This window comes from Lampetra planeri, chromosome 20, assembly GCF_965212315.1.
Source record: "Lampetra planeri chromosome 20, kcLamPlan1.2.h2, whole genome shotgun sequence".
Taxonomy (NCBI): Eukaryota; Metazoa; Chordata; class Hyperoartia; order Petromyzontiformes; family Petromyzontidae; genus Lampetra; species Lampetra planeri.
The window spans coordinates 1,167,618-1,190,892 of NC_136126.1; the positions used below are offsets into that span (position 1 = coordinate 1,167,618).

At 52.4% G+C, this 23,275-nt stretch overlaps 1 protein-coding gene across 2 annotated transcripts; it reads right to left on the bottom strand.

Moving 5' to 3' along the window:
* Nucleotides 1-1,533: 1,533 nt before the first annotated feature.
* On the bottom strand, nucleotides 1,534-16,418 carry LOC144724249 (scinderin-like). Of its 2 annotated transcripts, XM_078603218.1 has the most exons (17): nucleotides 16,328-16,418; nucleotides 14,014-14,231; nucleotides 13,449-13,603; nucleotides 13,143-13,304; nucleotides 12,204-12,353; nucleotides 11,632-11,721; nucleotides 11,012-11,144; nucleotides 10,168-10,256; nucleotides 9,301-9,516; nucleotides 8,127-8,248; nucleotides 7,046-7,136; nucleotides 6,695-6,865; nucleotides 6,292-6,469; nucleotides 5,758-5,879; nucleotides 5,190-5,267; nucleotides 4,901-4,961; nucleotides 1,534-2,472 (listed from the first exon to the last, which is right to left on the bottom strand). In XM_078603218.1, exons 2-17 carry the CDS (start codon nucleotides 14,204-14,206, stop codon nucleotides 2,306-2,308), a joined length of 2,178 nt encoding a protein of 725 aa, XP_078459344.1. In that variant the 5' UTR covers nucleotides 14,207-14,231; nucleotides 16,328-16,418; the 3' UTR covers nucleotides 1,534-2,305. The 2 variants fall into 2 exon arrangements, with proteins under 2 accessions (XP_078459344.1, XP_078459346.1); XM_078603220.1 differs by lacking the exon at nucleotides 6,695-6,865.
* Between the last annotated feature and the right edge of the window lie 6,857 nt (nucleotides 16,419-23,275).

A 23,275-nucleotide genomic window follows, 5' to 3' on the forward strand; every position in this document is an offset into this window, starting at 1 on the left:
ATAACGGCTCAAACAGAAGGGGAATCTGTATCGCCTTGAGTCTCGACAGTAGCTGCGAGTGACGGCACGACGGAGTGCTCTTGCCAACAGCACCATTGAACAAAGGGAATGCTCCAAATCTAGCGCTGGCGTTTACTGATTGAGTCTAAACTTTATGTTCCAAGCCCCACATTTATCGCATCTCAAGAGAAAATCAAATTAAAAAAAGTTCAGATTTTTATACAAACAACCAATTTTTCCATTTGATTGCATCTGAAAATTGTTGAAGCTGTCATTCTACCACTTTCTGACGACTGTGACGCTGCTTACAGATCAGCTACCAATGAAATACTAAAGAGACTAAATCCAGTTTAACGTGTCACAGGCTTTCGCGACCAATGTTATCCATAATAGAGGTTTTTGGGTTAGATCACGTAAATATAAATGCGGTGTCGTTATACCCGCCACTACCTGACACAGCCAATTAGTAAGGTTTGTCACGTAAACAAAATGTACCAATTCGTTACGAGGACAGCAGATCAGTGTGTGGGAGAGTAAACCCACAACATTTAGGAACGAATTGGCGTGTTTTGTTCACGTGACAAACAATAATTGGCTGTGTCGGGTGGTGGCGGGTTTAACGACACATTTTATATTTACGCGATCTAACCCAACAACCTCTGTTATAGACTAAATCCACTTCATCATTCTGATTTTCGATTTATATTGGATGACTCATATAGGACCCACCCACCATTGTGACCTCTATCAATGCCAGGAGTACAATGACCTCCAAATATGCAATGGCTTAGCCTGTGACTTTATTGTGTAGGCTTCATTGCGAGTGACTAAAAGATGTATAAAAGATAATTATCTTTTACACACAAATTAAACAGAGGAATATTGTATTCCTTCTATGCAGGCAGTCCCCACATACACTGCAAGCTGTAAAGAACATTACTTAGGCTAAAAAGTAAACTATGCAACTAAACTATATATTTTTATTTTAGTAGGTAAGGCCCACTAAGATCGGTGGCGATTATTTAAGCAGCTTTTGGGGCCTCTCCTATGATGACTTGGTCTTCAATGAGTAGCTGGTGCGGTGTGTCAACATCAGCACTGCAATACAAAGGCGGCCGTGCGGGGTGCGCTGGCCACACCACCCCCTCGTGTGCCTTGCCAGCCTCCATAGGTGCTGCTACTCGCTAACAGCACTCGCCCCGACAGCGTGTTAAGGCTATAAGGGGAACCCTTGGAAAGCATTGGTCCAGAAGGCTGATAAGCTAATGGACGAAGATATGACTTTATTACAACATTTTGGTGGTGATGAAATGCACCCTCGTATGCTTAGTACAGTGTTCTATAACGCTGAAAGTGCTTTGGATGGTTCTTTTTGATGATGGCAACTTAACGAATGGGGTCAGCCTGGAAATAAGACACTGTCCAAATAACCAACAGGCTAGATTGTCTCCTAGCTCCTTAGCTGGGCGACGGTGCCCGCGGCTGTCTGACACGACCTTGAAGCTGCGTCCTCAAGAAAAACATAGTCACAGGTATATTTGTCATATTTAATCCTCGACAGTGCATTATACATTGACTCTCGGAGTAATACAAAACACGAATTCATAGATTTGGCCAAATATGCCACTTTAGCATGACTGTTGAAAAAGGGTCTTGAGACTCAGCGACACTTTTCTGAATACATTACAACGTGACAATCTGCTGTCGGTCATTTGTCGTTCGACCATACTTCACCACACTGGGTCCACACCGCATTGTGCTGGGTTCACACCGTATTACGCCGACTACTGAGCTACCGACTTCCTGAGTATGGGGCATTCTTAAAATCGTATTGCTGTAAAATTTCAAACTTACAGTAAAAACGATGGCAATGCTAATGACAGCACAATGATGCATTTAACAAAAACACACATTCCTCGATGACTCTGCCCTAAGAAAAACATGCAACGTTTCAAGCAATGGCCCTTCTTCATGGCAAGGAAGTCTTAGATTTCCATTCAGATCTTGCTGCGATGAATAAGGCCAATAGCTCCAAACGTGACCTGTTACATAAACGTTTACCCCATTAGGGCAGGGTTATTGATGAACGTCATTTGTGCTCAGGTAACCACTGCCGAACGCAGTAGCACAGTTTGTAGTTTGACCGTGACTGTAAAGTGTTTATTTTCTCACGAACGAAAGCTTCCGGGCTCAGCTGTCGAAACAGCCCCAGGGCAGGCACACAGCCAGGGAGGGCGTCTCTCTCGAGACGAGACAGCCGGGCGTCTGGGCGTCAGGGATGCGCCTCGCCTCGGATCCTCGCCCCCTACTTGAACGACGCCTTCATCTTCTCGAAGGGGTCCGAGTCCCACTTGGTGGGGTCCCAGGCGAGGAACCAGCCGGTGAAGGTGGGGGGCTCGTGCCCCTGCTTCACCACCACCACGGGGGTGTCCTTCCCCCGGCCAGAAGGGTCCGTCTCCAGGTACGACTTGGCTGTGAGACGACACGCGGAGTGGGGGGGTGTGTGGGGGACACGGCAAGTCTGTGGGTGTCTGCGTGAATCTGTGGGTGTCTGCGTGAGTCTGTGGGTGTCTGCATGAGTCTGTGGGTGTCTATGTGAACACGTGGGTCTCTACGCGAGGCAAAGATTGCACAATTAGAAGGGCTACGAACAATTAAGACGTTTAAAGATTGCGCTGTCGCGTCGAAACGTCTTGAGATGCGCTGCGTAACCGAGAGGTGACGGGCGAATTTTAGGTCACGTTGGAATACGATGCCACGGGTGGCTAAGATATGTTAACTACCTCGCCTGGTATACAGGAGATCGTGGTTTCGATCTAGATTGATTTTGAGCCGGCTTGAAGACATCCACTGGCTGATGTGCGTGGGCAAAGCTCCCTAGGGCGTTGACAGCTCCCGGCACGGAGTTCATGTCCCGTGGGGCACACGCGACACGCGGTGTCTCCTGCGTAGGCGTGGGGATCGTCCCTGCGGTGAGCTACCAGGTTTGAAAAGTATTTTTTTTTGCACAAACCTCCCGGGAAAGAAGGGGGGGTGTCGATTTCAGCAAAACGACGTGCCGGCAAGATGAACGTCATGGTAGGTTTTTACCCTTTTAACTGGTACAAAACTGACACCTTTATTCAAGGCATCATGTTTGCAATGACCACAACACAAGTAGTCAATAAAGCAAACAAAAAGAAGCAACTCTGATAAGGATAATAATATGCACTGTCCTTGAAGTTGATTGGCCCACACCCGAGACGGCTTTCTTTAGAGCCTAGTCCCCATTGGTGTAGGGCCAGATGACACCAGAAGGCGTACAACTCAAAAACAGTGCAATATCAGAGTATTGAGAGTTCGGGGTAAACATTTACACTATGAGATCTCTTTTACCAGTGTCAGTTTTGTACCAGTTAAAGGGTAAAAACCTACCATTATATTTTGCCACTGGTAAAAGAGATCTCATAGTGAAGATGAACGTCATTTAAAGTTAAAAGGTCAACGGCACAGTGGGGCAGATACGGTTGATAGCCCAGGGAAGCCCGAGCAGGAATTCAATCACACGAGCAGTCCGAGTGAGATACTTCACCGTTTTTCTTCTGTCTGCTGCTCAAAACACTAACGCAGTTTTTCCGTTCCTTTGTCGGACAAGTTTATAGATTTTTTCTCCATTTGACTGCTATACACACCATAGGATATGATTAGTGAGACTGTGTGTGTTCATATATTTGTAGTAGTTTAACGCGCGCCAAGGGGGGTAATTGTAAACACGTGTCGGCTGGGGACAGTGAGGTCGTACCGGGACAGGCTGGTGTTGCTGGGGGACAACGGAGGAGATGGAGACGGCCTGTTAGGCAATTATGGATGCAGGGCAGTGATTGGCCGGTTGTTGTTGTCAGGGACAGGGTGGCGTCGCTAAGTCTGGGAATGGGGACAGGTGGTGCCGAGGGCCGGGGGTGGCGAGGCATTAGGGGGGACTCCAGTAATTAATTGGAAATTAATAGGGACGGGCATAAATACGGGATAGTCAGAGTGAGACGGGGAGTTGTGCTGGGAACTGGACGGAGTCGGGTGGAGTAGAAGAAGAAGTGTAGAGTAGCAGTGGAGAAGAAGAAGCTGAACGAGAGAGACATTCGGAGTGAGACGGAGAAGCCGAGAGAGAGCGACGGCTGGAGTGGGACGGAGAAGCAGAGAGGGGAGTCGGGTGAGACGGAGAGGGAGGAATGGAGCGAGCGAAGCCGGCGGAGCGCGGCGAGCGAGCGGAGAACGCGCTGGAGAATGGTGGCGAAATGTGCTAAGTTGGATAAAATAAAGTGACGACAGAAAAGGAAGAAGTTGTCCGCGTAAAGTTCAGCACTACATATTCGTTGACAAATGCATTTTAGCTCGCCATCCCCATAAAAACAATGATTAACATATGATGTGCACGATATTTACTCACTCTTGAAGAGGGAGAATGACTCAGAGCCCTGCGGAACCACAGCCAAGCAAGGACGGCAGCCAAGCGATAGCCTGCGCCAACAACTGCCCAAGCGTTGCATGAACAGCAGCGGACCCGTGAACAGCAGCGGAATCATGAACAGCAGCGGACCCGTGAACAGCAGCGAACCCGTGAACAACAGCGGACCCGTGAACAACAGCGAACCCGTGAACAACAGTGAACCCCTACACGGAACGACGCCAATGACCGGTGAACGGAGCCGTGCGTGGTATCCTGTTGGCGAAGTACGATCGCTACCAAGCCAGGGGCGGTGCCGGCGATTCCCAAATCGCCGCTGCAGCTTTGGAGGGGTGCGGGTTCACGGTTTGTGGCTCGCAGCTCGCGGCTCGCGGTTCAGGCCTCGCCGAATGCTGACCCAACGCAGTGCCTGGCCGTGTGGCTCGTGACACCGTGACACTGACCACACGTGACACTCACCACACTTCAGTGATTCTTTCTTTTCCACGTCGTTGGCATCCTCGCCGATCCAGAGGAAAAGCTGTGGGGATGGGGGGAGGAGGGGGGAGGTGGGGTGGGGTGATTGAGGAAATGAAAGGTGAGGGAGGAAAGGGGGGGATGGAAGGGGAGCATGGGAACCCAAACAGGAGCACCATGATGATGGTGACGACGGTGGCGAGATTCTAGAGTGATGATGATGGTAGTGATGGTGGTGGTGGAGATGATGATGGTATTAATATGTAATAATAATAAAAAAAGATGATGTTACCTGGTCCCATACGTCTAAGAGCATGACATCATCGGTGGCCAGGTCTTCCTGAGTGAAGTCTCCCGCCACCTCCTCCACCTGTGGGCGCGACCGACACGACGCTGAGCTCCACACGCGGCCGGGGTGCGTGCCGTCGGCGAGCATCGCCCGTCAGGCTCCGCAAGGGCACACGAGGAAGGGGGGGGAGGTGAGAATTGCCACCGCACTGGGGGGTGAGGCACTGGGGGGTGGTGGGGGTAAGGAGGCAGGAGGTGGCCAGCGAGGCAGGGCCCCAGACCGTGAGGGCAGCAGCAGAGAAGGAGCGCCCCGCCAATCGAGCGGCGAAGGTCCGCGCGGGGTGGGGGGGGGGGATATGCCAGAGAGCCTCGGTCACTGGAAGCGGAGAGTGCGTGGAGCGGAGTAGAAGCGATGGGAGAGAGAGAGAGCGGTGGATCTAGGATGAGTGGAGTGGAGTAGAGCGATGGGAGAGAGAGAGAGCGGTGGATCTAGGATGAGTGAAGGGGAGTAGAAGCGAGATGATCCTCTTGAGAGCTCTACGAGGGGTGTGGGGGCGTGGCGGGGAGCGTGCCTGGAAGCGGCCGGTCTTGTTGGAGCAGGCGAAGAGGCGGGGCGGGTGGTCGTTGTAGTTGGTGCTCAGTCTCGGCGAGCTCTGGTAGTCCTTCTTGCCGCCCAGCAGCGACCAGAACTCATCTATGGGGGGACGGGTGGATGAGAGGAACGGGAGGGCGATCGGTGATGGCTCTAGAAAGTCAAATAAGTCTCGGTGGCTTCCTGCTTCAAATGAGCATTGGGGCCGGGGTTGGTTTGTTTCTGCCCAGCCCTGGGGCCAAAGGCGAGCGACTGAACTGGAAGACCCCGGAGAGAAATCCCCTCGACCTCGGGGAGAGAGAGACGCACACAAATCCCAATATGCAGCAGGTACCGTCAGGGTCGGGATCGAACCCACGACCTCCTGTGTACCAGGCGAGGTGGTTAACACCACGGCCCGCGAGTCGCAGGCGATGGCGTCGTGACCGTGATGACCGCGGAACTCGGCGGGGAGGAGAAGGGGGGGGGGGGCGTTAGGGTGAGGGTGCCCCCCAGGTTACTCCTCGCCCCCCACCTGGCTCGTCCCCCTCGGCCAGGTCGGCGTGCGTCCGGCGGCCCAGCAGCTGGGCCACGTAGGCCGCCCCGTCCAGCTCGCTGCGCTCGGCGCCCTTCCCCTCCCAGATGAACGTCTTCTTGGGGGACAGCAGCACGAAGGCGTCGTTCGAGTTGAGGGACGCGGCGCTCAGCGGGACCTTCGCGTGGGGGAGGGGGGAGGTGCGGGAGTTCATCAGGGAGTGAACCGTCGGACATCGAGCAGAACGGCACGTGCGCACGTGGTAACACTCCCGACGCCGTACAGCAGACAGCAAAGCTGACGAGGATGAAGACGACGATAATGTTGATGATGACGACGATGACAACGATAATGAGGATGACGACGAGGATGATGTTGACCAGGGTGACGACGACGACCTCACCTCGACGGCTCTGGTGGCGCCCGCTGAGGAGCTGCGCACCTGGTAGAGTCGCGTGGGGGCCTGGGGGCTCTGCCCCCCATGGCGGGAGGTGCCCCCCGCGTGCACCACCAGGGGCTTGCCCCCGAACAGGCTTAGCAGGTGCGGGGGCTCGGAGCCCTGAACCACGCGCACCTGGGGGGGGGGGGGGGGGGGGCACAACGTGGAATATCCGCCACTGGCTCCAGTCTGTAAACATCCGATGAGCAATCTCAACCAGATTCCTACAGATGCCCGAGACTGGGCCCTGTGAGCCTCTGGCCACTAACACAGGGAGGTGGTGTCCTGCTCCCTGGGGCGCGCGTGTTTGCTCACCTGCATGGGCCGTCCCCCCAGCTCGTTGTCGAGTTGCACAGACAGGAAGGCGGAGTGCGTGATCTCGTTCTTGCTCGACTTGCTGCCCTGCCTGCTCCCGGCGCACACAAACACAAAGGTTCCTCCGTTGGGGCCAGAAGCGAGCAGAGGCGACTACGGCTGGCGCGGCACGGGAGGGGGTGGGTGGACAGCATCACGCACGGCCGTTTTTGTTTCCGTAGTGGCGATGTTTATACAGAGCGCAAGGTACTCATTTGAGGCTGAGTCTACCTAGAGGTGGGGGCGGGTGGCCCAGGACTGGTTCCTATAACTGCAGCGGTGTTGATCGTGAGCGGGAATCGATCTCGGGTTGCTGGGTTCGTAGCACAGCGCGTTAACCGCTACACTCCCCAACACATGCACATGTCCACATGTACACCACACACACACCACCCACACACCACCCACACACCACCCACACACACCCCTCACACACACACTACACATACCAAACACACATACCACACACACACACCACTCACACCACACACACCACCCACACACACACCATACACACACGCCACTCACACACACACACCACTCTCACACACACACCACACACACCACTCTCACACACACACCACTCTCACACACACCACTCTCACACACACACCACTCTCACACACACCACTCTCACACACACACCACTCACACACACACACCACACATACCACTCACTCACACGTGTAAACTAGGGTCTGGCTCCGAATGTATTCGTGCCCGTGATTGGCTATAGCGGGCGGGGCGCTAAGGCATGGATACCCCTTCTTGTGTTGGTATGTTCGTTGACGTTGAACTTCCTTCGCACCGTATGTAGCCAACCGTGCCAAGTCGGAGTTTCATAAATCTCCACCGGTGCGATCCCCCAACCCTCGCCTCCAAACCGCTGGCATCACAGCCATCCAACGTCCCGTGTCTCACCCGCCCTCGCCCGCCCTTCTTCTCCCCGTCCTCCAACCCCAGACCTCTCGGGTCGAGCCATGGTCCTGCACCCCCCCCACCCCCTCCGCCCCCGTGTCCCGACGCGTGCCCTCCCACCCACCAGGTGTAGAGGATCTGTCCCCTGCACCACGTGTAGAGGATGATGTACGAGTCGCCGCCGAAGAACTGCCCGTAGCTGGCGCGGTCCACACTCACGCGGCCACAGCTCTCCACGCGCCACACCTGGGGGGGTGGGGGTGCAGGAGGTAGTTGGGGGGGGGGGGTGCGGGAGGTAGCTGCCTTGGGCTGTGGCAGATTGGCGTAATAACAAAACAACGAATCGTTGTGTGAATGCGCGAGGCTCATTGAGGCCAGACTTAGGCACCCGGGGATTCTCAGAGTTGTAAAATATAAATCTATCAAATATAAATATATAAAATACAAATATAGAAACTATAAATATATAAAATATAAATATATAAAATATAAATATATAAAATATAAATATATAAAATACAAATATAGAAACTATAAATATATAAAATATAAATATATAAAATATAAATCTATCAAATATAAATATATAAAATACAAATATATAAACTATAAATATAGAAACTATAAATATATAAAATATAAATATATAAAATATAAATCGCTTTCATGGAGGAGGTGAGCCGTGAGCGTCACATCTCAAGTGGAGCCGTTCCGGGTCCTTGGCAATGAGCGGTGCTGAAGCTCCGGCTAAGGGCGAGGTGACCACGCACAGGCAGTCCTCGTTTAACGCGGCAGATGCGTTCCTGATAAGTGACGCGTTACGCGACGGGCATTGACAGTGAACTAACTCATAATCACCGCTCACTCACACGTTTATTCTCCCTCCCCTCACCTGAACCTCGCCCTTGTCTAATTTCCCAGCACGCCTCTATCTCGCTCGTGTCGTCTCATGCGAGTCGGCGGATGAGTGAGCGAGTGGGTGGGTGGGGTTGGTGCACGCGTGATCCAGTAGGTGGGTGGATGAACGAGTGAGTTTGTGAGCGAGTTGGTGAACGAGTTCATGAGCGAGTTGGTGAGCGAGTTGGTGAGCGAGTTGGTGAGCGAGTGCCTAGGTGGCCACGATCGTGCAAGCGTGCCACCAATTACCCCTCTAAAACTCCATTACCATGCCCCTCTCCAGCACGCCTCCTGTCCTTCACCCCCGCACCTCCAATTAGCACGGTTGGCTACGTACGGTGCGAAAGAAGTTCAAGGTACGTACGCGCCTCCCCGCCCTCCTCCCCCCACCCCCTGCTCACCTGAACCTCTCCCTTGCCGTCGTCCACCATGCCGTGCTGCGCGGCCATGGCCGGGCTGGAGTGCAGGGTGGAAGCGTTGAAGGGCACCTGCTGGACATGGGCGACGCTGCCCACGTTGTACGTCTTGCCGAGCGTCACGACGTCGTCCTTGCTCCTCCAGCCCAGGAAGAACTGCTTGAAGAGCGGCGTCTCCCCTGTCTCGGGCAGCACCGACACCTGGGGGAGACGCGGGAGGAGCAGTAACAGAGAGGGGGGAGCTTCTCTACTCGCTACGCACGGCTGGGCTGCGTGTGTCTTGGGCTGTGTGTGTGTCCTGGGCTGTGTGTGTGGGGTTGGGGTAGTGATAGGGGTTGGTGAAATTATAGGGGTTGGGGTAGTGGTCGGGGTAGTGGTCGGGGTAGTGGTAGTGGTAGGGGTTTGGGTATTGGTAGGGGTATTGGTAAGGGTTGGGGTAATGGTAGAGGTAGGTGGAGGTTGGTGAAGCGGGATTGGCTCAAACCGATTTGGATACCACTTGCCACTTGTGTCATCCGTGGCTGGGAAATCGAACTCGTGTCACTCGGTTCGCAGCGCAGTGCGATAACCACAGCGCCACCGCTCCACCCCAGTGACTCTGCAGCGCCAATCGAACGTGTTTGAATACTCGAGTCATAAACACGAGAACCAAAAGTCGTGCTAGGATGAGCAATTTATGCAAACATCTCCAAAACTCAAGATTCCCCTTCCCGAAGGCGCAGCGTGCGGAGTGAGAGGACCGCTGAGGGGTTGTTGTTGTTGGTGTTGTTGTTGTTGGTGTTGTTGTTGTTGTTGGTGGTGGTGTTGTTGTTGTTGTTGGTGTTGGTGGTGTGGTTGGTGTCTCTGCGTCACCTTGGTGCTGGGCGAGTAGCTCATCTTCTTGATGAACTCCTGAGCGGTCATCATCGCTTTCTGCCTCTCGTTCGAGTTGGCTCTCTTGCCTGCAGCGACATCACTTCGTCACTTCATCACTTACCCACTTCACCACTTAACCACTTCAGCACTTCACAAACTTGTTAACCACATCACCACGTGATCATCTTCATACAACAGTCGGCAGTACGTGGCGGCGTCATGGTCCAACTTTGTGTTAGAAAAAAAACCATTACCGGCAAATGACTGAGTTAGGAAATAGCAACTTGTTGTGCCCCCCCCCCCCCTGCAAAATATAGGGGACCCCCTCTTGAATGAGAATAATCAGACTCAGCGTCCTCTATCCATCCCCATCACGGCTGGGAACTTTGGCTGTGTGAATGATAATGGGATGGTGGGGTGATAAGGTGATGGTGTTATGCGACTTTGTGGCAATTGGATGATGGGATGATGGTGCAATGGGACAATAGTGATGGGATGGTGGGTTGGTGGAGTGCTGAGATGATGCTTGTGATGGGTCCATCGTCAGCCTAACCCCCAGCCTGACCCTCACCCTCACCCTAGCCCTCACCCTAGCCATCACCCTAGCCCTCACCCTCACCCTAGCCCTCACCCTAACCCTAGCCCTCACCCTAGCCCTCACCCTCACCCTAGCCTTCACCCTCACCCTAGCCCTCACCCTAGCCGTCACCCTCACCCTAGCCCTCACCCCAACCGTCACCCTAATCCTCACCCTCACCCTAACCCTAGCCCTCACCCTAACCCTCACCCTAACCCTAGCCCTCACCCTAACCCTCACCCTAACCGTCACCCTAGCCCTCACCCTTCCACACGAAGATCTGCCCCGCGGAGCCGTTGTCGAGCAGGAAGCAGTCTGCCGAGTCGAGCAGCGACTGCTGGAAGGGACTCGCGCTCGCCACCTCCTTCACCTCCATGCGGCCGCTCTCGTCGGAGATCTGTGGCAATCAACGACATCCACAACCACCATCATCCTCATCCCTCCATAATGATGATGATCATAATCTTTATTACCCTAATCAAAATCTTCATCTCTCCATCATCATTATTACCACCACCATTATTATCATCGACATAATTCACAACAAATGTAATAATATCACCATCATCATTCTCTCCATATATTCATTGCAACGACCATCATCATCAGTAGCAGAATAATTCGACGTGGAGTTGAGCTATAGGTAATCTACTACTCAACCGAGCCATTGGCACTGACAGCCACGTCACGCTGGCTGTGAGCTATTGGGAGTTTCCCACTTTCGAGTGTCAGGCCGCCATTTTAAGGGGCTCTGAATTGACTTCCCGTGGCCTATGAAATTTATTTTTGGATTTGCACAATATCTTGTGTACCCAGAAGAAAGTAAGGAATCTCATAAATAATGTGTTTGTTATAATCATCGTTGTATGGTACTTGTTTGAAACCTTGTAGAGCTTGGCTGATTTCCGGTTCGAGATATCCATTTCCACATCATCAGGGGTCCCGGGTGGAAGTTCAGGCTTGGGGCCCAGCACCTGGAAGGGTGTGCAGAGTCAGGGTTGATAGGTCAATAACGCGAAGGTCATAACGATCATGGTGGCGATGATGATGGTGATAATGATGATATTGATAGGAAGATGTGCTGCTGCTGCTTTTTATAATGGATGACGATGGCGGTGGTGGCGATCGTAATTATATTGCTGATGATTTACTAGTTTAGGCTATTACGACAGAGCCAAATGTATGATGGTGAAGATTGTAGTCGTGTTGCTGCCACTGCTTTTAATAATAAAAACGATGACTGATAACAACTCCAAAAACGACGATGACAACGATGGTGATGGTTATGATGATCACGACGATGATGGCTATGATCGTGATGATGGCTATGATGATGACGACGATGATGACGATGGCTATGATGATGACGACGATGATGATGGCTATGATGATGACGATGGCAATGATGATGACGAAGCCGATGACGTCGATGACGATGCCCCCCCCCCCGGCTCACGTTACGCAGTTGTGCGGGCTCCCCGTCCTCCTCCACCACGTGCACCGTCGCCCGCCCGCCCCGCTCGTTGTCCCGCACGCCGCGCGCCACCTCGGACGCCTTGACGCGCTCGTAGCGGTTGCAGCCCGAGCCGCACCACTGGTAGATGTTCTACAGGGAGCACCCGAGTACCAACACGGCTCAACTCCTGAAGCAAATGCGTCGCAAACCACAAACTGGCGGGTAAACCTCCTCTGTCCCGGAGAGGTGCAGAGGCATGGCAGCCTCTCCTCCCATGTGTCCCATGTGGGCATGGGGACTTTCCGCGTGGCTGGCCAAAGTGTCTGCACGTTGTGCCTGGAGGGTCTAGGAGGATCCCCGAGGGAGGCGATTCAGTGCCCTGGCCCTCCCATACGGTACATGGCCAGGGGACATCAGGTGCTAGTTGATTTTTGTCGTCCTTTCGTAGTTTAGTTTAAGGTGGAGGGATTACCAGCCGCTTGCAACCGTCCAGCGCATCCTGTCTGTCAGCCACTGGGGTGGATGCTAAACTATCGCCTATTTATACTTGATCAAGTAAGGCCCTACTAAGCTATATAGCTCTTTTTCAGAAGCGACTCGGCCACAAATAATATATCAACGAAGTGTGCTATCATCACGTGGACATTCATAGCGGACAAATACTCTAAACGCGTGACGTTGATTCTAAATGTGGAGGGGAAAACCGGAGGATATGGAGAGAAATCCACGCGACCACAGAGAGAACACGCGAACTCTAAATATACAGCAGCAGGCGTCAGGGTTGGGATCAAACACACGACCTCCTGCATACCAGGCGAGGGAGTTAACATCTACTAGCCAACGCCGCGCAACCGGATGCGAGCAAGCCAAGAGGGTAACCAGCTGGCCGGAGGCGTCACGACGCCGCAGTGCTAGCGGCCAGTGCCCGCCCATCCTCACCGCCCCCAGGTCGACGATGAAGCAGTCCCCCTGGTTGAAGCTCTTCCAGGAAAGCGGCACCTCGGTGGCGCGCACCGTGCGTCGCCCCTTCACGTGCAGCAGCCGCTTCACGTCCGCCACGTTGGGCTCCACGTGGCGGAAGCCCGAGGCCACGCCGCCCGCCTGCACGACAACAACAACGACGACGTTGACGACGAAGTGACGAGATCCTGCAGAGTCTCCTCCTCTGACCTGAGTAGGGAGCTCGCCGCTCCGGTGTTACGCAGCGGCAGCAGCACCGGGCGGTTCACGCGAGCGCGCGCGCACCTTGTACTTGATGCCGCCCTTGAAGTAGGAGAGGAACGAGTTGGACTCGTGTCCCTGCACCTCGCGGTACTGCACGGGCCGCCCCCCCAGGGAGTCGTCCAGCTGCACGGCGAGGAGGGCAGCAGCGCCGGACTCGTCCTGAGAGCACTCGCTACCTGCGGCGGGGACACGAGGACACGGAGACACGGAGACATGGAGACACCGGGAAACAGAGAAACGGGGACACGGAGACACGGAGAAACAAGGACACGGGGAGACGGGGACACGGAGACACGGGGACATGGATACACGGAGAAATGGGGACACGGGGACACGGGGACACGGAGAAACGGAGACACGGAGACATGATGTGAGCAGGGCAGCAGCGCCTGACTCGCTACCTATGGCGCGGTGCAGACACGGGGGAGGAAGGGGTGGGGGTGGGTGGATATTTAATTAAGCGATTCGATGGACGAGTCAATGGTTGAGCGGTTGAACAGCTGATTGAGTTAGTAATTGATCGAGCGATTGAGTGGGTTGAGCGAATTCGGCGGGCGAGCGGCCTCGAGCCCAGTGTGCGCCTCACCGAGCCAGAAGTGCAGCTCGTATCGTTTGACCGAAGGGCCGAAGGAGAACGTCTTGAGCACCACGTAGGCATCCCCCGTGAAGAAGTTGCCGTACTGGTTGGGTGCCACGGCCACAGGACTCAGCTTCTCCACCCTCCATACCTGCAGCCCCTCCACCTGGCCCGCTCCCTTGAACCCCGCGTGTAGCACCATGGCTTCAGGTCGGAGGGGAGGCTGTCTGGGGGGGGGGTCGGAGGATGGGGGAAGAGAATAAGGTGGTGGTGGTGGGGGGGAGGGGCACGGGGTGAGACACGGAACGTAAAGTGAGCCCGGCGCGTGACAGCGATCCCCGCGATTTGGAGGCGATGGTTGGAGGATCGCGTCAGGGCAGATTTGTGACATCTCCGATTTCCGCACCTTCCAATTTGATGCGGTTGGCTACGTCCGGTGCGAAAGAAGTTCAACGTACGTACAAGTGCGAGGTGGTGGCCAGGAGATGGCGGAGTGGTGCACGTGCGATAGTGATAATCCAGACGCGGTGATTATTTGGCTGCATTCTGCATACGCTGCTGTTGTCGAACACTCAGTAAGATATTGCAACTATACTAGGTAATACAATTTGGACTGGTATTGCTACTAATTGTAACTGCACGAATGTACATTGGTGTATGTATGTATGGTGTATATGTATGTATTAGGCTATTGATGCGTGTGTATTGGCATGTCGCAGTAGCGGAGCGCTTAGCGCCCTGCGGTGAAAACCCAATGGCCCGAGATTGATTCCCGCTCACGGCCAACAGCAGTGACGATGATCTGAACTGATCCTGTGCCTCCCCGAGGTCGACTCAGCCTCAAATGAGTACCTGGTGCGATGTGAAAATATCGCCACTCGGGGAGGCAAAGGCGGCCGGGCGTGGTGCTGGCCACCCACCCGCTCGTGTGCCGTGCCGGCCTTCTTCCAAGGTGCTCACGAACAGCACTTGCCCCAACAGTCTGTTAAAAGGCTACACGGGGGATCTTTGTCTTTGTGCATGTTAGTGAGTACAGTATCTTAACCTTCGACTCATGTTTGTCTGCACGTTCCGTCTGGTTAGTACGCAGGGGATGAGCAATCTCATTCCAACACAAAATCCAGAAAACAAACACAGCTCAAAAGCCACCAAAGTTCAATATTTACCATCCATTCAGTCCGGCTATCGGTCTCCTATTTAATCTGAGCAATACTTTTGCGTGCGTGTCAAAGTATCAACAAGCTGACTGGATGATAGTACAGCATTAAAAGACAGCAGCCAAAACTCACTTTATATAGATACACAATTGCTCTCGACTTTACTTGTGACCTTAGAAAACAAGAAATGCACGCGATAGGCCGACCGTTTTGGGCAAATGACCCTTAACTTCAGAGCAGAGAGTGACCGGCAAAAAAAGGTAGACACCAAACAGAGCATCCTCTCTGCCCGGCTCCCCCTGCCAATGTAATCCTCATTTGGCGTTGCGTTGTCATTCAACGAAGAATCGATTCGAGAGCAGCGCATCGGTCCGTGTTAGAGAACGGTCCGCGGGAAGCAGATATCACCGAACTACCACGAAGGACCCTTCATGTCACCTGTGGCGTGCACCGAAGTGGGACACCCACGTGCTCCATCAAGTGAAGACTGAGAGCCGTGTACCGTGTTAACATCACTGCCACTGGGACACGGCTCAAGGTGCAGCCCTGCAATGTCCCGCTCACCCCACTGCTGGTACAAAGCCTCCCCCCCCCGCCCAAGAAGGTATTTGGCCTACTCTTCCATTCTGGATAGGCGTCTTGGAAGAGGTGGGAGTGACCCACACTTTACTCCACCACACGAGTTGCTTACCGATTTGTGCCGCGTTGCGTACAGAGTGAATGTGCGGGTGGGGGGGTACGTGAGAGTATTTAAGTGATACGTGATAATATTTAAAGGGTACGTGATAGTATTTAAGCGGTACATGATAATATTTAAGAAATTTGCACGATTGTTTTAACTGCCGCGTCGGAAGAGATGGAATCCAACTGGCGCCCTATGAGTTGCAAGCGCGCTGCCCTGTCTGTGTTGAACTTCTTTCGCACCGTACCTCGCCAACCGCGCTCATCGGAGGTGCGTGGGAAGGACAACAACACTAAACACAACAACAACAAGAAGCAGCTCTAAAGAAACTGGGTTTTCAATGTAGCCGATTTAAAATTGGCTTCCTAGTATCGGAAGGAAGAGTGCGTTCCAGACGGCCGCAGAAGCTCATCCGAAATCGTGATACACCGCGGGAGAGGGATGAGAACGCCGCCGATCGGACGGTGAGACAAAGTTCACTTACGAGATCCGAGACGGATTCTTGCACGGACGTCGCACTCGTGGCTGCGATGCCCTAAAGTGCCCGACTCGCTTCTCTCTCCCCTCTCCGCCTTTTAAACGTGTGGCTGCGTCGCTCTTACATTGACCGCTCCGCCCCTCCCTGCTCCCCCCCACTCCCTCGCCCCCTCCCCCCTCAATGGAGCCATCCCCACCACCCCCACCACATTGAACCCTCCGGGACTCGATCTGTCACGTTCAAGAATTGCATCCGCATCAGGCAGCAGTTGCCATGTTCTATCCATTGCTGCGTGGCTGCTTCCCCCGAGCACTCAGCATGCCACGCAGTTACTGATCAGGAGGGGGTCTGATCTCATCTCTTCATCAATAATTCATCATCACCAGCCGTGGCCAATCCACTGCTGGATGAAGGCCTCGCCAATCTGTCGACAGTCCCTACCCCCTCCACTGCCCTGCCGTCTAAGAAGCAATCATCACCCAGCACGGGCACACGAGCCGATTTCAGAGAGAGGGACAGAGAGATCCGTCTCGTTCCTCCTGCACGTCGAGCGCAATCTGGTCGCTCCATCTCCACGGTGGACGTACTCCTCGGGTCTGCTGTACGCATTGTCTGTTGACCTTCTTCAGCACTGCACGTAACCAGCCGTCGTGTTCACAGCGAGTTGTGGAGTTGCAAACTCGCGCTGGCCGGATGGGGACGGCGCAGCCTGGACGGGGTAGCTTGCCAGAGGAGACGTCCTTCTGCATTCGCGTTTGGGGGGGGGGGGGTCGTGTGCATTCCACGGGAGACTCACACTGCGATTGGCACGGGCGGGCTTCCGCACGGTGCGAAAGAAGTGCGACACATGCGCGCACACACAGGAGTTACTGAACGAGGGGAACGACGCGCGGATCAGAGGGATAGATACGTGGTCTTGGCCGGCAACGCGTGCTCGAGACGAGCGACGGACAGGCAGCCAAAGTCGGGATTTGCCCCCCCCCCCCACGAGAGAGAGCCCCTCCGCCGTGGAGACGCAGTGATGAAATCGAGGTGGTGCGTGCGCGCGTGTGTCCTTGTAGCGCAGTTGGGGACACGGGCGGTGCATCGGCCACTCATCTCTGTCGGTCAACCTACGGCAACCTGCTGGGGCTGCCCCGTGACCTCCTGCCGGCGAGCGTTCGACACTTCACGTGGCCTCAAGGTGCACATAGCCTGGCACAAGCGTCGTGGTGACGTCACCGCCACTTAGTGGCGAATGGCGTTTGTTGTTGTGCAGGGGGCTAGTCTAGGCCCCTTCCGCCAACAGTGGCGTTTGCAAGGAATTGCAGGGCTGTACCCTAGCCTCAGGCACTGCACTGGCATGCCAGTTTGTTTATGAGCTTCGCTTTGATGTCGACATATACAACGAGGAAGCGAGGTTGTTGGCACGGGAGCATGTGACGCGTGAGAGTTATGTACCACATAAACATGCAGGTTTGGGCACAAGCGGATATAAAAGTTAAAGGTTACCCCACCAGGCATGACTAAATAATACATGAACCCTGGTAAATCCACTGCTGGATGAACCCATCCCCCAATCCGCCGCCACCTCTCACGATCGTGCCATGTTAATAATCCTCCTAGCGTCCGCACGTGAACTTGGTTTCATGGCTCCATCTCCTCGGTGGACAAGCTTCTCGGAACGCGTTCCCTTCCTTGGCTGCCACTCCGTCACCAGCCTTGTCCACGGGGGGGGGGGGGGGGGGGGGCATCGTCCATCTCTTCTGGCCGTGTGGCGTCCTGCCCAAGCCACGCTCGCTCACTGACACCGCGACTGAAATCCTTGAAACTGATGCGTGTTGTTCTCTAGTCCACGTGTTCCTCTTTCCTTGAGCCTGCTGCGTTTTGTTCTCTAATCCACGTGTTCCTCTTTCCGTATCGGAAAGTAGTTCAATGCGCGCGTCTCTCTCTCTCCACGTTTTTTCTGCACGTGCGTTGGAGACTCGGTGGCGGCCGGCCAGGAACACATCATCTGGGGAAAAGCCCTGGGCAGGGATTATTTACGCGACTTAGATATGCTTCGTCGGCGAGTCGTCTTCTGGGACAAAGCCCTGGACAATGAGTGACCGGCAAACAATGGGGATACTTGGCGCCTGAGGCAAAGCACCGGGGAGATATCAATTCGCATCCGACTCAGAGATGCTGGCTCAGTGAGTCATCTTCTGAGACGAAGCTCTGGGAACGCGGACCAGGGGATACAAGAGGGGAGGCACGGTGGCCACGCGGTCACCCTGGTGCCGCATGACTCGTACATTTTGGAAGTCGGATTTTATTTTCCCCAGACGTGGTTGCCCTGAACACGAGTCTACAGTCCTTTTGGGTTTCTCTCTCTCCCGGAAAATTATCGTTGAAAAAAAAGTCTACTGCTGTTTTTGTGTACTCCTCCCCCCTCCTCCTCCCTCTTCTTCTCTCGCTGTTCTGCCTCACGGCAGGTGTTTTGCTCCACGGCAGGAGTGGGGGTGTGTGTATATAGCATTTCCCTGTTTTGAGGTTGAGTTTGGTCACGTGACCATGAAGTTCCAATTTGACAGCCTTTCAGCCACGAGGCTGGGGGTCCACCATTACACAGAGTTCAAGATGGCGGCACAAATCGCGTCCCAGTGAAGCCAGCTGTAACTGTACATTGTGGGACTTTAAGAAGCATTGTCTGTAAGTTCATTTATGTTCTTATAATACTGGGAATGCTGTTATAATGTTAGAATGACCGTTATAATGCTGTAACTGCCTTTATAATGCTGTTAAATTGTTATGATAAAAACGAGGCCTAGTTAACAACGAAGCCTGCAACTTGCCTTATTGTAAATGTTACTTGTAATTGAATAAGTCGAGTCAGACTTGTACCCAAATGACTATATTGCGATCTTGAGAGCAAGGATGATGAAATATCTCATCCACAATTCAGTATTATGTGTAGTGCTGTACATTTAGGCTGCAGCATGTTGATTACACGATGTGCCCTTAACACAGTAGCTTATTCTCTTGTATAGCTATTCAGTACTAATGTAGGTGCCTGGTCGATCCAGGATCTATTGTTGAGTTCATGTTATCTAAGACAATGTTATAATGCTGTAGTGTTCATTCATTGTATTGATATTTCCAAGTATTAACAGATGCTGGATTTGTGCTGTGTTTTTCCATCAGTTTTACCTCGTTCAATTCAATAAATTACATTTGGAGTCGGATGTTCACCCTGGCTCTGAAGGTTTATTGGATGCGAGGTTAACTACTCGGATAGCGGTGCAACGCAGCGCACAGCGAGGCCGAGACACTCTTTCCTCTTTCTTTCATCGCTGCATTCGTCGGTCGCCACGTCGTTGGCTTGTGGTGAAGTTGCCTCGCATCCTTGTGAACGATGACACCCACTAGCGGACTGGAATTGGGGCTGCTTCATGTACAAAGTCGGCTGTTGGACCCCCAGGCGCAGCCGGCACTCGTGCCGCGGCGACACCTGCGGGGGTTCCCGAGAGCCGAGGGTTTGGTGCCTAAACACCCGGGGCGGTTTGATGGCACTGCTGGTGCACCACATCGGCCGGGAAGTATTGATTCATTTGGGAATCGACGATGGCCAAAGCGACGGTAGGCCGCAGAGTATTGGGCTTTGTGGTGGTGGGATAACAGAAGGTGAGAAGACACTTAGACAACCAGACTCTGACACAAACGCTAGCAGTGGCCCTAACCACACAAGCCAGCCAGCCCCTGACCCTAACAACACTATCCGCCCTGTCCCCTACAGTATTAACCCTGGCCATAACCCCCATTTTCTTTGAGTCCAATCATCGTTGCGTCGGCTGAGACCCTCACCTCGCCCGGTTTAATCGGAGGGTGGGGGGGGGGCAGTGGGCTGAGACCTGGATTCGAACTCAGGTTCTCAGCGATGCTGGATCAGGGCCTCTGGCCTTTGATCCCGCTGGCGACATCACAAGACCGCCACCTGGAACCCAGCAGACGGTTGGCTGCGTGTGAGCGGTCACGAATCGCCTCGAGCAGATTGCGTTTCCTTATTGCACTGTCGCTCTCTGGCACGATCTTACACGACTGCTTTCACTGGGGCAATTGATGTCTTAAACATTGCTGCCTCACTTACCTTGACCTCGTAAAGCCCCGCTGGGTGGAGCAGTGATGAGAGGGTGATGAGAGGGTGGGAGAGGGATGGTCTACTCTGCTGTTGTGTCCTGGGGGTAAAGTCGAGGTGTGAAAATGGACGTGCGAGAAAGTCGGGGAGAGTTGGTGCCAGGCTAGCAATGGCACGGAGGGCATGGATAAGTGGGCTGATAACGGCTCAAACAGAAGGGGAATCTGTATCACCTTGAGTCTTGACAGTAGCTGCGAGTGACGGCACGACGGAGTGCTCTTGCCAACAGCATCATTGAACAAAGGGAATGCTCCAAATCCAGCGCTGGCGTTTACTGATTGAGTCTAAACTTTATGTTCCAAGCCCCACATTGATCGCATCTCAAGAGAAAATGAAATAAAAAAATAAGGATTTCTATATAAACAACTCGTTTTTTCATTTGATTGCGTCTGAAAATTGTTGAAGCTGTCATTCTACCACCTTTTGATGACTGTGACGCTGCTTACAGATCAGCTACCAATGAATATGTAATGGCTTAGCCTGTGACTTTATTGTGTAGGCTTCATTGCGAGTGACAAAATAAGTATAAAAGATAATGATCTTTTACACACAAATTAAACAGAGGAATATTGTATTCCTTCTATGCAGGCAGTCCCCACATACACTGCAAGCTGTAAAGAGCATTACTTAGACTAAAAAGTAAACTATGCAACTAAACTATATATTTTAATTTTAGTAGATAAGGCCCACTTTTTTAGAAGTAACCTAGCCACAAATGATAGCACAATCAAGTGGCTTATCACGTGAGAATGTATAGCAGCCAAATACTCTAAACGTGGAGGGGAAAACCGGAGGACCCGGAGAAAAATCCATGCGACCACGGGGAAAACATGCAAATTAGAAATATACAGGCGTCAGGGTCAGGATCGAGGGAGTTACCATCTCGCCACTGCGGCGCCCCAAATCGACAGCGCTGTGGAGTTCAACCTGCAAGTAATAACTTTGCAGACAACTGTGCCATTGGCAGAACAATACATCGACTTATCTCCTGCAAGTTGTTCTTTTTATGACCACAGGCAATGTGAGTGAATGCACTGCTGAATGATGGCCTCCCCAAAGGCCTGTCGGTCAATGGGTGTTTGACCTTCACTCGGCTGGGTTTGTTTGACCACTTGGCTGGGTTTGTTTGACCTTCATTGGGTTTGTTTGACCTTCACTCGGCTGGCCAGTGCGAGTTGGTGAAGGGGGCCTACAGCCAGGACAGCTTCAAGATATCACACACCACACACTCACGGCTGTGGACAGGTATTAAACCTACGCCGGTGGGTTCAAGGCAGACTGCGATAACTACTGCACCACACACCCCACAAGACACATATCTGGTTCAAATGACGTGCACTGGCGTGTACATGTCACCCTGTCCGTATGTACGAAGTACACTCCGAATATAATGACTCCTATTTTTGTTGCAACGTTTTGATTGAACTGATATCCAATTTGCACTGTGCAATAGCCTCCGAGTCCCTATGTCATCTCTACCTCCTCCTGTTGTCCCTGCATCTGTCCGCCACACAATACATTTCAGAAACTGCATGGTCTTGTCTTTCGTCACCATCACAATAGAGGTGCGGGATGCAACCAACGGGACAGGCGGCACCGAGATATGGACAACTGTAGACCAGGTTCTACTTTGTGTAGACCAGGTTCTACTTTTAATTTAGGAGCTTTCGTGACTGCAGGAATTATTCTTTGGTTCTTTTCGGTTAAGTCACGTCTAAAAATAAAATAATAAATTAAAATAACATATTACGACGTTTCGATTGCAACACAAGCAATCATCATCAGGCATAAAAGAAATAGCAACAAAAATCTAACTAGAAAACTATAGACAGACATACAAGCAGACAGACATCACAACGGCACACAGAGAGAGGACACAAATCGGCACAAAGAGAGGGGTCGTTTCTGTGACGGTCCCTTGAATATAGAGAGGGGGGGCGGGGACGGAGAGAGGGAGGGGGCAGAGAGAATTAGCATATCAATGAGTGTACGGCAACGTACTGCTGTTGCAAGTAAGATGACAATGTGGAACGGGCACGCAAGCTTGAAAATTAGGAGACAGGCACACGAAAATTAAATAACCTAGCAAAATATCGAAATGTGATGTAATACAACACAGAGAGTCGGTTAACACATAATTAACGCATAGCCTGGTTGATTACGTGTTTCAAAATTTGCTAAGTTAGAATTTCACGTGTGAAAATTCCAAAGAGAGGACACAGGCAGAGAGAACAAATAGCCAGAAAGAAAAAGGATAAGCTTAAAACTTCCCCGTAGAAGTGGTTCAATCTTAATTTAGGAGCTCTCGTGACTGCAGGAATTATTCTTTGGTTCTTTTCGGTTAAGTCACGTCTAAAAATAAAATAATAAATTAAAATAAAATATTAAGACGTTTCGATTGCAACACAAGCAATCATCATCAGGCATAAAAGAAATAGCAACAAAAATCTAACTAGAAAACTATAGACAGACATACAAGCAGACAGATATCACAACGGCACACAGAGAGAGGACACAAATCGGCACAAAGAGAGGGGTCGTTTCTGTGACGGTCCCTTAAATATAGAGAGGGGGGTGTGTTGCAATCGAAACGTCGTAATATGTTATTTTAATTTATTATTTTATTTTTAGACGTGACTTAACCGAAAAGAACCAAAGAATAATTCCTGCAGTCACGAAAGCTCCTAAATTAAGATTGAACCACTTCTACGGGGAAGTTTTAAGCTTATCCTTTTTCTTTCTGGCTATTTGTTCTCTCTGCCTGTGTCCTCTCTTTGGAATTTTCACACTTAAAATTCTAA

Coding starts and splice junctions, on each gene's coding strand:
- LOC144724249 (XM_078603218.1), bottom strand. CDS start 14,206: ATGGTGCTACACGCGGGGTTCAAGGGAGCGGGCCAGGTGGAGGGGCTG. Junction 8,249..9,300: donor ACGGCAAGGGAGAGGTTCAG/GTGAGCAGGGGG, acceptor CCACCCCCCCAG/GTGTGGCGCGTGGAGAGCTG. Junction 6,866..7,045: donor TGGGGGGACGGCCCATGCAG/GTGAGCAAACAC, acceptor CCCCCCCCCCAG/GTGCGCGTGGTTCAGGGCTC.